Here is a 15,796-nt window from a genome sequence, read left to right as displayed (position 1 = left end):
CGCCTATGATTCTGGTTATTTAGGAATTGACCTTTATTCTTGCATTTATCACAAATAGCTCGGAATACTGTAAGAGTGGGCTGCAACTTTACCCCTCTGTCTCACTAAAATACTGTTGTTAGCCTTTGCATTGAGACCGAATATCTCAAAGCACCTCCATCTCCTCTCTTTCCGTCTCTCCCTGTGTAATAGAGGTGAGTGAGCATCAGAGAGACACCAGGGCGAAACATCGAGGCAGCTTCAGAGGTCTGATGTTGTTTTGATGTCTATTGAAGTTTGTCAAACGCTCATCTCCATCTCGCTGTCTTCTCTTGTTTACACTGTATGGCAGTGGAACTGGATGATGGAGTATTTTTAGCCCTATCTCAAAGAAGAGCATCTCATCATTTTAGTCTTGCAAAAAATCTAAAATTAGACTCAGACCCATACTTTACTTTACCAACTGAATTGAAAGTAAAACTCATTTGGAATACGGATTGAAAGATTTACCAGTTTTGTCAGTACCAAAATGACATTTGTAGCTTAAAGTTTTTTTATTTCAAATGCACTCATTTTATTTGCAGGAACACCCTGAGCATAGTGCAATGATCCTGTGCAATAAATGACCTCACACGTGCAAATCAGACACAAATCTCTCACTCACTCATATCACACAAACACACCCACGTACTGAATTACACATCCCTGAAACATATTGTAAATCTGTCACCCGTGTGACAAACACAGCGTCTCTCTGGCCCTGAACCCCATCTGTAATATGAGTGTGTATGTTTCTGTGATTTGTGGTGTTTGTAATGCCTGTGTGTGATATGAGTATGACATGTGTGCATGTATATGTGTGTGTGTGCGTGTGTGAGAGAGAGAGAGAGAGAGAGAGAGAGAGAGAGAGAGAGACAGTCTGATTAAGTGCCCAGGCTAGATAATTTATCAAGAAATGAGGCACGGCAGGCCAACAGAAATTATGCACTGAACAGGCATGTGACAAAGTGTATCACTGTGAATGTACAGTATGAAATTTACTGTTTAGCTTGTGTGTGAATGTGCAAGAGAGAGAGAGAGAGTGCTTATGTATGTGTGAGCAAACACAGCAAGACATAGAATTTGATCCTTCTGGTCCTATTAAGACGAGCTTTATCGACAATGTTTATTTATATGTTACAAGTTGTTTTCCACAGAAACCCCCTGTTGAGTAGTACTGCACATTTGTTGTTTACGTAAGAGATGACCTGCAACTGCCCTCCTCGGAACTGTAGATGAAGCACATATACACAAACACATGGAGTGAATGAGGATCCTGTCAAATACTCCAAATAAACAAGAAAAAGTAGAGTTTTACTGCACTCTGGAGACTATTATATGGGATTTATCCTAAGTTAGTGCTAGTGTTTGTACAAACAGATTTTGGCTTTGGTTTATTAATGACGGCTGCAACACTGATCTTTCAAATCATCTCAGATGCTATTTTCATACGGAGTTACTGTTTATATATGGGCTCTCAACTGTGTGTTTTAGTGCGCTCAAAAAAAAAAACTGCTGGGCAGCACAGCCCCCCGTTCTGTTGCAATTATTTTTTCTCTTTTCTCCCTCTCTTTCAGCCTCGACTGCTCCCATGGCACTGCTGTAGGAAGTGATTAACTCTTCTTACTGCGGTTTGACAAAAACACACATTTTCAAAGATATATGCACTCACACAGAAACAAACATACACGTGTACCCACGCCCATAACTTCCACACAGCTGGAAAGTGTGTTTCAAAATGCTCTCATTACTTCAAGACTTCAAAGCAAACAACTCTTTGCTAACACAGCTCAAACTGACTCATTATTGACCCTGCACTCTATTTTCCAAAACTAGACACACACACACACATAACTCAAGTATGCTTATTTCATAAGTGAAGAATTCACCTCACTCTTTCTTTCTCCTCTTTTGCCACTGTCTCTTTTTTTCCCCTTTGCTCTCAAACATTTTGCAGAGACACCCAACTCCTCTCTCGTCTAAATTGTATGCTAATCCATGTTTGGATTGGAGGCTAACAGGATTTTTGCTGCACCTAAAACCCATGACCTAATACGTCATGCAGGGATACTAAGAGTAAAGTCACTTATTTCAAGCTCTGGATGCGGGTGATAAAGTCAAAGTGTGGATCCTCTAAAGCTATAATTTCCAGTTATAAAATTTGGTTTCTTTGTCACTTACCAGGCTGTCTTCATGCAATTTAGGAGGGAAATAGTAAGGTATGCTGTCTATCAGCCTTTAAAAGTAATTTTGAGAGTGACTGTATATAGCATAATGCAGCAGCTTCACTAACTGAACTGCTTTAAAAATCATACGAGTTAGAAAACTGGAAATGTTACTGCAAGACAGACTGCACATGATATCTTTTTCAGTTCAGGATGACAGATGAACTGTTTTGCTGCCTTATTGTCTTTCGGTGATTGTTTTTCTACGTTGAATTAATGTTGATATCATAATGGATCAAATGAGACTGTTGTTGCGCATATTGTTTCCTTCCTTTAATATATGTCTTCATTAAATCATTGTTTGGCAAAAGAGGGTCATTTGAGGCAAAGATGGGTGGGGATAGAAAAAAAAAAAAAAAAAAATGAAGCAACCTTTGTAGTGCCTGTTGTTTAAAGCCAATGTCCTCCATGTCTGATCATTGGAGTGCTATGCTATCTAGTTGAGTGTAATGCTATCCAGTGGCAATGATTAGAGAAGTGTGAAACAGATGAGGCTTGGGGGGCCACATGGGGATACTGTTCTGTGTAATACTGGGATATGGGGGGATGACGAATGAAGAGAGTGGCATAGTTGTCAGGATGAGGCGAGGACACACTGATGCCACAGGGCGGCCTGAGCTGCAGTGACTGCAGCAACAGTGAGAAGTCTTGAACTTGGACAGAGAGCCTACATCAAAAAATCCTCATGTAAGGAAGTCACTGAGTTAGACAGAGATTAATGCTTTTTGTTTGCTTCTCGAAACAGGTGTAAAAAGTATAATTTGGTTGAATGATTTTTTCACTATTTTCTAATAAATAAAAGATATTTTTCATATATGTTTTTATTATGTCTAAGAACAACACGTCAATCTTGTTTCAGGATCTTTTGAGGTTGGACATCTTTGAAAAGTGTGGGCACTTGAAATGAAAGAATGACATCCCACAGTTTATCATCCAAGAAAAATAACAATATAAAATGATGTGATGTGAATTGTGTTGCAGTGCTCAAATAGTCTCTCTTTATGTTCTATTAACTAGATTTCTTGAAAGATTTCTCAGTAATGGCCCAAAATGTGACAGTATTGAATGATATAAATATTTCTTCGCCCCCCAAAACTCAATAAATAAGAGGGACAGCAAAGAAAATTGATCATTATAAGCATCACAAAGGTGTAATTTGTCATAGGGTTGCTGCATTGAATAGCATTAGATTATTACGTGTGTGTGTACAATTGTTCACACAAACGTGCAGCTCAAATAAATTATCACCTTCATTCTTGTTTTTTTTCTCTCCACAGGGAGATGAAAAAGACACATTCAAAGCCAAGGACACCTTCCTGGAATGTGTTGCTCAATATTTCTAAATATCTTACTGAAACTAAGTGATTAGACCTTTTAAAGTTTTGGTGCCCTGAATGGTAGATAACCTTGGTGGCAGATATTCACTCAGCAACACTCATTACTGACAAATGAAAGGAACAGAACATCTGTCATTACTTTTAATCAAATTGCAAGTGTGTACAAGTTTCTATAATTTGAAAAGTAACAAAAGAAAGAGAAATGAGGAGAAAGGAGGCTTCAGCCGTGTTTGTGTGTGTGTGTGTTTGTGTGTGTGTGTGTGTGTGTGTGTGTGTGTGTGTGTGTGTGTGTGTGTGTGTGTGTGTGTGTGTGTGTGTGTCTGGTGAGAGAGAAAGAAAATGATAAAAGTGTGTGTCTGTGTGAGGACAGCACACACATAATTTCTCTATAACTTGTATGGTTTTCTCACTTTTTGCCAAATAGAGTGGCCAGTCTCCAAACTAGTGTCTGCTGAATAAATATGATAACTCGGAGTTTGTGTAGAAGGAGATCTACCTTGGACAGAATTAACATGACTTTAGTCTCTGCCAGTCAATTCATCTTTCCTTTAAGACTTACAGTTATTTTGTAGATTACAGTGTCAACTTACACTTTGCTTCATTAAACTTTGTTCATTAAATAATTTTCTAATTATGAAGATGCTGTTTGAAAAGCCTAATATAATAAGTATAACAATTATCATTACTGCCAGCCAATTTTTTTCTACTTTCCCACCTCCTTCACAGGTATAGCTCATATTTTTTTCACACTACGCATTAATTACCCTATGTCAGAAACCTTTATGAGAGGAGATTTAGAAAGCACCAATTAATTAATGGATAGGTGTAATTTTCAGCAATATGCTTCTAGCAAGTCATCTGACAACGTGAAGATGGGATTCTTTGAACTGTTTTAGAACAGTGTTTTGGGTTTATGTTAAAATGATCATTACAGCATTTGATTGATAGGATAGCAGTGTTAAACACTGTTAAAATTCCACAACAAACTGAATGGCTATTAATCCATTATTTAACATAGTAGACCAGTAGCCAAACTTGACCAAACATGATACTGCTAAGTAGAAAATTAACATTTACCTTGGAGTTACTGTATGTGTATGAGAGTACACAAATGAAAGTGGTGTCTGCCAAGCAACAGGAAATATGATAGAACAAGGACAAAAATGGTGCAAATTCAATTGAAACCAACACAAGTGTGAGTACATCCTACCTTCTTGTAGAGGGAGCGCAGGTCTCTATACTGCCACATGCTGCTGAGGACCTGAGAGGCTGCCTTTACCACCTTAGCTGAGTGTCTGGAGAGAGAAAAACAGAGTTATTTATACTGAATTTTTTTTTGTATAATATTGCTTTGTTATTTTGTTCTATTTTGCATTTGTTCACAAAAATGAACAAAAATCGTCTTACAAACAGGTTTATTCTTTCCCAGTAAAAAGAACAGTGTTTTTGGAAAATTGCCATATGGGGTAATTCTATCAATGGGGCACTGCACAGAAAAACACAATGCACTGGAATGTATCATGGTTACACACAAATACATTGATCCCTAGGAAATAGCATGCCACTGCATAATAACTAATAACCACTATGACACGATGAAATATTCAAATAATGAGTCAAGTCAACAATCTTAAAGGACCCTGGTAGCTTCACTATTTGAACCCCACCAACAAAAGATTTTGATTCTTCACTGCATTTGTTGCATCTGACTGCAGCAATAAATTACAGGCACCAAGGTGTAACTTTATTGCTTTGGAAAATGCGGCAACATTTCTGGCACTGCCAAACCATGTTGTTCTTTGCATGGTGGAGATGTGTTTTGGCTATACTGTTTCAAAGCTGTACATGAGAAACTAATATTCTTTTCTCATTTCATGCTATTTTTCAGGTCCTTCTGTTTAAAAAAATAGTTGGTAAACAGTGACACTTTACGGTTGTACTGTAATGGGCCTTTTCCCAATTTAAAAGTGTGTAATTGTGTGTGCAGCAAGGCACTGCTGCTAAGGAGCATTTATCCTCAGTGTCCCTGTCCTGAGAAAATGAAGATGTGTGGGCTATTAGCAGCTAGCTACACTCACTGTGGAATTTGCAATTTTGGAGGTTTCTTCCAGCACCTCATCTCTCTCTGTAATGGTGCCCTTGAGCACAGTTTCCTAAATAGAATGAGTCTCTCTCCATAACAATAAATCAACATTTGACCTCCATCTGATAACACTCTGGTGTCATGGCAACCCTTGACCTACTGGTTGCTATAGCAGCTAGGCAGAAGACCCTGTTCAGTCTCCCATGGTGACAGGAGTTATATCCCTGCTGCATCTTCCTTGCTGTTCTCCAGCTGTCTTTTGTGGATGAATGGCCACAGGGAAAACAGATGTAGCTGTGAATGATGGATGTGTAGCCACATTAAGGAGCTGGTCAGTACTGACAGTTGTGAGTGCACTGAATGATTCCTTGAGGTATCACACAATACAATTAGGAGACTGTTTTGCTTTTTTCCCCTGGTCTTTATATTAAATTTCACTATTTAAACTACTGCAGTTATTCAGAGCTGGTTGTCCTTGGGAGTTTTATCATTTTGTCTTCTTGATTATTCTGAGATTATTTTGGCAATAGAACATAATTTTCTCTCTGAGACATGTGTGAATAACTCAAAAAAAACAAATGTGCAGTGTAGCATTAAGTACAGTTTTTCTTTTTCATTTCTATTTTGTCTGAAACCAATGCTTATGTTGTGGGAGTTACAGTAAGTGTTCTTCACTCCTCCTGAGCAGAAAATTACCCCTGCTTAAATCTGGAAGAATGCTAAGCATACATCATCATTATGATCTAATAACCACTTCAGTGAGGGTAAATCTGTCCTATATTATAAATACATGCATGTATGGCATACTTTTCCATAAACTGTTCAGATCTTGTGGATTTCTGCTGAATCCATTTCAGCAGTGAGGTTCCTCCCAGGTAGTTTACTTTAGAGCCTAACTGATATGCTATAGTTTAGAGTTGTTAGAATTGTGACACTGCAAAAGCAGCTGGGTTCTTGGCTCATAAAGTTGCTTAAATTATGGATTTTGATTACGTGTCATCCACAAAAAAGTACTATGGTACCAAAGTCATCCTACAAATTAAATGATGATGATGATGCTAATGAGGCTTTTTTCACATTTTCTTTCAAATGCACCTGAGACACAATCCCACAACTACATAGTCGCTTGTGTAATTCCTTCCACTGATGTTCTCCTTGAAAACAACTCTTCAACCCTACAAGAGGTGCGAGGGGTTTCTAAAAATACAGGCTATGCTGTCATTTGCAGAACTGTCTCTATGATTGATGCACTGCACATCTAGAGTTTTGCCATTTTCTGTAATGTTGCAGACAAACAAACTGTGGTTTCTTTCTTGTCTTTAAAGCTTCTTAAGATAAAGTGTTAACCTCAAAGTAAGTTTGGATAAATATGAATTCTGTTCAGTGCCTAAATGTTAATGTCATCAAAAAAATCTGCAATTTTACTAGTACAGATAAAAAATAACCCAATTTTATATTATGGACTCAAAACTTACTTGTCTCCTTTGCTGCGGGCGATGCCGATGAGTTTTTCAATACCACCAGCATCGCGTAGGGCTTTGGCATTCTCCATATTCTTTGTGATGACTTCATGCAGTGCACAGCAGATTGCAGTTACCGTGTCGTCTGACATGGCCTTGCTGGGAGGGCCTGTGGTTCTAGAGGTCCCAGTGCTGGTGGCATTATTGTGGCTGCTGCTACTACTGCCTGGTAACCGATGGATCAAATCTCTCATGGCATATTTACCTGGTGTGTGTGGAGAAAATTAAGGAAATGAAGGAAAGGGACAAAATTATTGGTCAGATTTTATTCTCTGCACATCCTCTATAGCCACTTTTGTTGGAAACATCTTGAAAGGCTGTTCTAAAAATTGTCCTTGGATGGATTTTTGTGAATAACAGAAGGGACAGATTTAGAGGGGCTGGACTGAGCTTATAAAGCTTATATATGAGTATATAATTTCTGATTTACAGTTAACAGAGATACTATGTATGAGGGTGAGGGTTAGTAAGTGTGGATGACTGGTACACCATAAAAATCCATACAACTACCTCAACAATATACTTAACAGATACTTAAACGCCTATAAGTAATAAAACTAACATTTCCCTTACACTATTATTTAAAGCAAAAGTGTAAAGCCTAGTGAGTGGTTCAGATCACTCCATAGAGCTTTAGTTTAAGAGTGCACACTCTAAATCCTCTGATGTACACACACACACACACACACACACACACACACACACACACACTGAAGCAGACATGCTGAGAATCCAATAAAAGGGGCGACTCATGGTATTTCGGTGAAAAGGCTGGCATAAGAAGAAAATGTGAAAAAAAATGACATTCAAAAATGAGTTGTTAGAGAGGTCGAAGCACTGGAGAGAGGTAGTAATTAAAAAGTGCAGGAGATGCTGTCAGATAACCCACAGACCCACAAACTCAACTAGTGAGAGGATGGAGCACATGCAAAATATAGATTGTTTTAGTTCAAATGAGGGTAGTTTGTTGACTATATGGATGTTAATATTTGCATATATTTACACAAATATTTCTCTCCTTAATTTTGTAATCATTACACTTGAGGCATATGGGCTGTAATAAGGAAACAAATGGCTATTGTGAGTGAACTACTCTGAAACTCTCAGTGGAGTTTCCCCATCAGAGCGAGAACACCGGATATGAAGACAACTGAGGAGAGGGGCCAATAAAGGAGAGATCAGAGCAAATAGGTGATGGGAGGAAGAATGGAGACAGGGGAGGATGCAAGGAAAGATTGTGCTGACTGAAGTGATGTGTGCATATGCATCAAACATGAGTGATAGTGAAAGGGTGAGAAATGCCTTGACCATCATAAAACCTGTCAATTACACTTGAATCATCTTGAGCTCCTGGGACAAACCCCACAGGTCATGTTTCAAGTAAAGAACCATTCATTTGGATGCAGAGGTAGTTGTTGAATAATGGACTGTGCTTGAAACGTGGTTAATTTTTAACAAAATGCACTCGATAGAACCACTAGGACAAATCCTCTTTACTCTGACACACACTAAAAGGCTCACTTAAATCAACTGAGCATCTCCTTGAGAATGAGTCAGTTTACCCTCTCTGTGACATGTGTTACTGGGAATGACAAAGCATGCCGTTTAAAACAGTGTATGCCAGTTTCTGTGTGTATACAACACTTAAAAGCTGCTCAGTATGTCACTGTCTCCTTTTACAGTGCAAGTCCTCCACAGAAGAGTCGGATGAGATAAAGCAGATGAAAAAACAGGATGTGCTACTGTGAGTGTTAAATCCACTGTTGGATCATCTTCAAGTGGACCATTACATCCTATCTGGCGGCACAGAAAACTGAGGCCAAAATACTCCATTTGCAATAAATGCAAAATGCTTTTGGATTTCTCTGAGAGTTTTTTCATTGGTTGTTAAATAATGTTTCTGAACAACTCAGTTTTGGAGCAATGGTACAAAATGACCAAATACTTATCTAACTGCCGCTCTGCATCAAAGTTTTGATCTTTTGCAGCCCATGGTGCTACATTGAATTTACTAAGTCTTGGTGAAAAATAAAACTAAGAACAAAAAAATCCTGGTAGGATAAAGATTTGTTCCTGCACTTGTAGAATACAGAAACAAATCTGAGCTTGACATTTCCCCTTCTTTTCTCCCTTCTTTTTATCATTCAATCTTTTCTCACTGTATTTCAGAAATTCCCCACTTCTACATAATGCTGGATGTTTTTCCCAGGCCAATCCATCACTGTGATATCAAAGGAGCCCTTACAGCCTTGTGGTAAATCCCTCGCTCACATTACCTCTAATAAATCTAAGTGATTTGGGAATAGCTGAGAACAGCAAAGCAATGCATAATGCAGGGAAATCAGATGACGCCATCAACCTTCATAAAGTAAAGGAGCATACACTCTCTCACACACACGAGAATTTACATGATTGGTATATATGTCCTTGTAACAAACACTTGGAATTCCCAAATGCACACATGCAGATACAAAATGATATGCACACACATGCATGCATGCATGCACAGTCTCTCTCTCTCTCTCTCTCACACTCTCACACACACACACACACACACACACACACACACACACACACACACACACACATACACACACACACACACACACACACACACAAAAACACACAGGTTAAAAGGTCATTGTTTTTTGGCTGTGACGATAAAGTTAAGCAACGTCCTAAGAGGAAGACTCATTATTTGACTGACTTGAATCAGACTGACTCATTTCCTGACTGATTTACTGGCTGATGACTGGCTGAATAATCTTACTTTATAAATGATATGACTAATTTCTGAGTGAGAGAATGAATTATTCACTGACTGACTGCATGACTAATTTACTGACTGGCTAATTTACTGTCTGACTGCCAGATAATTTACTGCGTGGATGACTTGACAATTTATTGATTGACTGACTGACTGATTGAGTGAGTGACTAATTTATCTACTGAGTGACTGAAAGGAATCCAGTGTTAACAAAAGGAGTGTGTGTGGAGTATACTGAAAAAATGTGGAAAACTGTTGGAGGCATATATCTGTGTGTGTGTGTGTGTGTGTGTGTGTGTGTGTGCGTGTACGTTTGTGTGTGTGTTTTCTGCTTACAGACAGATGCTCTGATAAACTGCTGTCAGCATATCCCAAAAATTACACAATATGCTTGCATATGTGTTTGTGTGTGTGAGTGCACACAGGTGCGTGCATGCATATCCCTATCAGTCTCTGCGACGTCATCACATTCATCCTACAGGGGGTAAGCATAGAATGGGCAAAGATGATATGGAAGGAAAGAGGGGAAGATAGGTTAGAAGAGGAGTGGGGAAAAGAACACCAGTCACACATTTTAACGAGAAGACAAAGTATACGAACAGGAGGAATGACTGAAGGAAAGTCAACCCGAGGAAAGAAAAAGAAGGTTTGCCTAGTTCATATACACATGTCAGCATCTTCATAACTGAAGGATTCAGACACAGAGGCCCTTGTTACTTCCAACCCTTTTAATAACACACCTTGTTAGAGGAAGACGCTGCCTCCTGATAATCACTGAGTGCTGAGAGGCATTAGTGAGAGCCTCACACACACTCCACACCTTGACAATACACACATACACTGCCATACGTGCACATCAACACACATCTCATCTGAACATACATAGTACTCATTATCCCAGTTTCTGTTTCAGTTTTTGTTTTGTTTAGTTTGTTTTTTGGGATGTTTCTTAAAGTTATTTGTTTTGAAGTGTGATTTTTTTTTCAACTTCACAATGTCAATTATGTCTCTTGGGGTTTTTATTGTTTTTTTTTAAATATCAGCTTACAGCATTTTATCATAGAACAAATATTATTATACAGAAATAAATTAGTCTAGAGTAAATTAAAGCAAAGCTGTGCTCAGACACCACTTTAGCCAAATAAAATCTGTCCTCCTTTCCATAACCACATACTATGACACAGCAGCGTATTAATGAATTATAGATTAATATAAATGAGAGTTTCTGCACTTTCCTAACACCAATGCAAAATTCAACACATTTTAAAACCTAAATCTTTTGATGTGCTCATTACCAGGATGAAGACATTATTTGTTAAATACTAGGTTTTATTTACTACTAAATATACAATTCATATCTCAGACGTTTTAGGTATTTAATGACAAATAACTAATCTGGCTGTGTTAGAATGAGTACAGCTGTGTAAAAAGTATAATTAATCCCCATACATGCAACCAGATGCCAGGAACTTCATATAACAATTATTCCTGTAATGTCACAGTGATCACAGGTCGTCACACAGGAAGAATTAAGAGAGCTGAGGAAGAAATTGAGATGGATTTTTTATGAGTGAGTGGTGACTCCCTCTGTTTTAAAGTCCCACTTTGACACAAACAGCACCTCTACATGGTAGAGTGCAATCTCGACTTTCTTCTTACATCTACTTGCTCTGTCACTGAAATGTGAGCTGCACCTGGAACATGTCCTCAAGGAGAGAAACACGCCCTGTGCTGATCACGGCAAAGTCTAATAAACCTGTATTACACAGCTCCCCCAATATAGCCATCTTCACCTGGGAGGCAGAGCTGGTAATGTATTCCTGTGCTGCATTTCCTCATGTGTTGCTAACTCCCGCTGAGCAGGGCGTGCTTCATCTGGGCCATAATGGCTGATTTGATTTAAAGAGATCCAATTACCCTCGACAATGGAGTGATTTGATTGTTTACTGACGGAGAAGGGAGAGTGTTATTGAAGCAAAATTGGAGGTAATTGTCTCAGGGAGATGTGGAGAAAGATGAAATGGCTTGATTGGTTGTGGCGTCCGACTGTCTGAAAATAAAGGATGGTTAATACACAGTTATCAGTTACTGGGTTAGGGAATCTGAGGTGGGCTGCTGTACGCTTGCTGGTAACAAAAGCTGTTGGTTATATTATATTTCTAAAACCTTCCCAGGTCCTTTAGTATGTTCTGGGCTGAATAAAAGTCAGGCAAACAATAGGCAGCTGTGAAGTCTATTTTGAGTGGTGAGAAAATAAACTGAGAATATGATTACTGTTGTCTTAAAGGCCCATTGTGAACACTTTTAAAATTGAATTTCATTCATATATTCATGTATATAACTTAAGTGTTATATGATCATATTTGAAAATATATTTGTGTTTTGTCAATGTGTTGATTTGCAGATTCAGATTCAGTATCCAGTGACAAAACTAACGTTTCAATGTCTCTGTGTGATTTGACTCCCAGGGTTAATTTAATCAGCAGTGCATTACATTATCGGCAGGGGGCGCCACATTCAAAGAAACAGGGTTTTGGTTTCTAATCTGTGGGACTATTCCTTTATTGAAAACATTAAAGTCATGTGTTTATGGCCTTTGGGTGTCAGCCACTGAGATTCCAAACCGAATATGAGACAATACACTAAAATTACTTCAACACACAAACCCTGGAGATATTCTCAAACATCAATATTGTCACTGAGGAAGGAGGGAGGGAGCATTTTATTGACACCAACTTTACTTATTTTCCTCTAATTATAATCCATATCTTTAAAAAAAAACTGCAGTATTGTAATGGGTTCTGTGATATGGGCTCAATAAAGCAGCAACAAAGGAGTTGAAATAGAAATCACCTACTGTATACACACACAGATCTCAAGGGTGAAAACACAAACACACACACACACACGCACACACACACACACACACACACCTTGTAGACACCAATTATCAACATCCTCACATCCTCATCAAGCTAAAAAAGATATGACTGACCTCCAATGACAGCCTGATCCCCCACTGCGTGAGGTGTATTCCTTTCAACTTATGAATAAATAAATAAATAAATAAATATATAAAATTAAATACAGAGGAAAGCACAGACAGATGAAACACCGCAGGTTTATAGAGGTCAGAAATGGAGGTAAATTGGAAAGTGGCATGCAGTCGCTTCACTGGTATAAAATATTCTGTCTTTCTGTGTTTGGTGCTTTTCACACCAGTTACATCGCGCCCTCTGTGTCTCTCTTTGATGTCTGCGGTTGACAGGTTTACAGCGTAAACTGCAGAGGAAGGGGAGAGAGACAGAGCAAGGAAGAGAAGAGGGAGAGAGGGAGGAGAGGTAAGGAGTTTTTTTTCCCTGTGAGGAACCTGTGGCTTCATTAAAGACATTCTACTGACATGAAGAAGATGCCTGCTTGAGAAGACGTATAGATCCACACTCACAAACATGCTGCAATTATACACACACTCACAGTGGCAGAGAATAGAGAATTGGTTAGATAAAATTATACTCTTCTGGTTCTTAGAGAGAGAAGTAGAAGCATTTTCTTGAATCAAATCACAAGGACAGAGATGAACTTGAGTTTGAGTCTGATCCTGGACTGAGAGCTATCAGACCAAAAGTATCTCATCATTGTATGACAACACTTTCATTCCCCTTCTCTGTTTCTCTTTACTGCTCTCTATTTCTTTTTTTTCTGTCAGATGTGCTTCCAGTCTGACACACTGGAGCAGAGGATGAAGAATGCCGGAGAGAACAAAGTGTGCTGATAAAAGACATGTCAGACCCCTCATACACAAGGGATTCATCCTGAAGGCGACACAGAAATTTCATAAAGTGCAGCGGCAGCAGGGACAGAGGAGTGTGTGTCAGTTTAGTGTGAGGCAGTGGACATGTCTTGTCGTTCGGCCTGCTACCCTTCTAAAGTTGTTTACTGTTACCATGGAGAAGTCTGCCGAGGCAAAATATGTAAAAGTTAATGCTGGTGAGGAAAAACACAAAGTGGACCATCTCTGCTGATCTGAAACTTTTTAGTTTGAATATGAATCCACTGGAATAAGTTTGTGATGTAATTTGTACTACAATGTAAGTGTATGCATGTATGTGTGTGTTTGTGAATGTGAGAATAAAATGTTTAGATGAAGGGCACGAAACCAGTGACTTTTCCACACCTTTTTTACATGAACACTGTCTGACCACTAATGAACATGCACTCTCACACATACAGACACACATCTGCAATCATGCAATTAGCAACATCCCTGTGGTGCACTACTTTGGTTTCCACAGTAACACTCCCCCAGCACTGATGTCATCAATGCAAAGACACAAAGAGCGAGACACTGCGAGAGAGGGAAGGTGAGGCATTATGAGCTCATGTCTGAAACGACACGGAATGGAGACGGAGAGGGAGGTGTGGGTGTGGGATAAATGGATGAGAGGAGGAGAAGGAAGAGAAACGAGAAGCAGAATGAGATGGAAGAAAAGCGGTATTATATTCATGTTGTAGACAAGAAGGTGAGCACTACATTGTACAGTGAAAATGAGGCTTAAGCCAATAAAAAGACATAAGAAAGGAAGACAAAGAAACTGAATGGAGGAAAGGGAGAGAGAAGAAAAGGAGAAACCAGAAGTAGATTTCTTACTGATCTCTAACTGAAGTATTGCTTTTATTCATATCATGTATATGAGGTTTCACAAATGATTGATTGATGATTTGATTTTGACAAATAGACATCAATATGCTTTTTTGGTGTTGGAGGTCAAATACTACCAACTGCAGGACTACTGTCAGAAATCCGGTGATATTTCCTTCCCAGATTTCTTTCTTTTTATAGTTTCTGTGTCAACCTAAGCTTTCGGTGATTCTTCTTGAATGTATGTGCACATCATGAATATATACAATCAAATGCAATATTCATGTATAGGATTAAAAACTTTGAGTCATTTAAATAACCCAAATGAATACACTTTTATTTTTTTAAGTATTTCTTGAAAAGTCAAACTTTTGCACTAATACCTTCACATCCAACTTTATATTACTATACATGACATGTTTAATGTAATCCCCACTATAGGACTTCATATTAGGAATTCATGTTGGGAATTTAAATTAAATTAAACCCTATAACTGCAGAATCCAAAAACTCAATTAGATTTAGCAGCAAGCAGTAAAAAAACATCCAATTAATTAATTAAATGTCTTAAATGAATACTGATTCTTGTATTAAGCGCTTTTTCATTTAACATTAACTTTGGTTTGGTGGCAAGCACAGCATGTGTTTAGTGGGAACCTTTCGTAAATGGCTGCTGTATTTGAGAAGAAAAAAAAAAGCAGTCTTTTTGGCATTCAAGTGCTGTTCCCAATTCATGTGTGTCAAATTACCATCTGTAAGTAAATGGGGAAGAATTGCGCTGACAGACGGTGTATCAGTGAATTCAACTCATTTATTGCTACACAGGCGTACAGTACATTATGCAAATCAAAAACTATGAAGGAGGAGAAATCAGGAGAGAGACCAAAACATTGACAGATGAGAAGAATGATTCTCAGCGACATCAATATGCCACTAAATCACATTACAGAGGGATTGGAATATAAGCATACATATGCTGTTAGGATTCTAGCTGTCACTGCTCTCTCTTCTGTTTCATCTTCCACCCTCTAAATTCAGTCTCCCAAGCTGGTCTTGGCCTCTCTTTGCTTTTTCCCTCTTTCCTTCTCTGGCCTTGTGCCTTTCTTGCTCCTTCTCTCTCGCTTGTCTCACTGCTGTCCAATCATACAGTGCTTTCCAGAGGATTTGACACTCTGATGTTATTGTGTGCGAAAGATGATTCTCATCT

General features: G+C 38.6%; 1 protein-coding gene across 1 annotated transcript in view; it reads right to left on the bottom strand.

The window, feature by feature from the left end:
* ctnnd2a (catenin (cadherin-associated protein), delta 2a) overlaps window positions 1–15,796 on the bottom strand; it is a 278,083-nt gene that overhangs the window by 12,689 nt on the left and 249,598 nt on the right. The window contains exons 20-21 of the mRNA XM_056364392.1: window positions 7,139–7,388; window positions 4,791–4,875 (exon numbers count right to left, since the gene is read on the bottom strand). Of these exons, the coding sequence (XP_056220367.1) occupies window positions 4,791–4,875; window positions 7,139–7,388 (335 nt within the window). The remainder of the gene's footprint in view (window positions 1–4,790; window positions 4,876–7,138; window positions 7,389–15,796) is intronic.

The sequence above is a fragment of the Seriola aureovittata genome, chromosome 20 (assembly GCF_021018895.1).
Source record: "Seriola aureovittata isolate HTS-2021-v1 ecotype China chromosome 20, ASM2101889v1, whole genome shotgun sequence".
NCBI lineage: Eukaryota > Metazoa > Chordata > Actinopteri > Carangiformes > Carangidae > Seriola > Seriola aureovittata.
The sequence above is the reverse complement of the archived record's forward strand: the minus strand, read 5'-3'. Positions and strand labels throughout refer to the sequence as shown.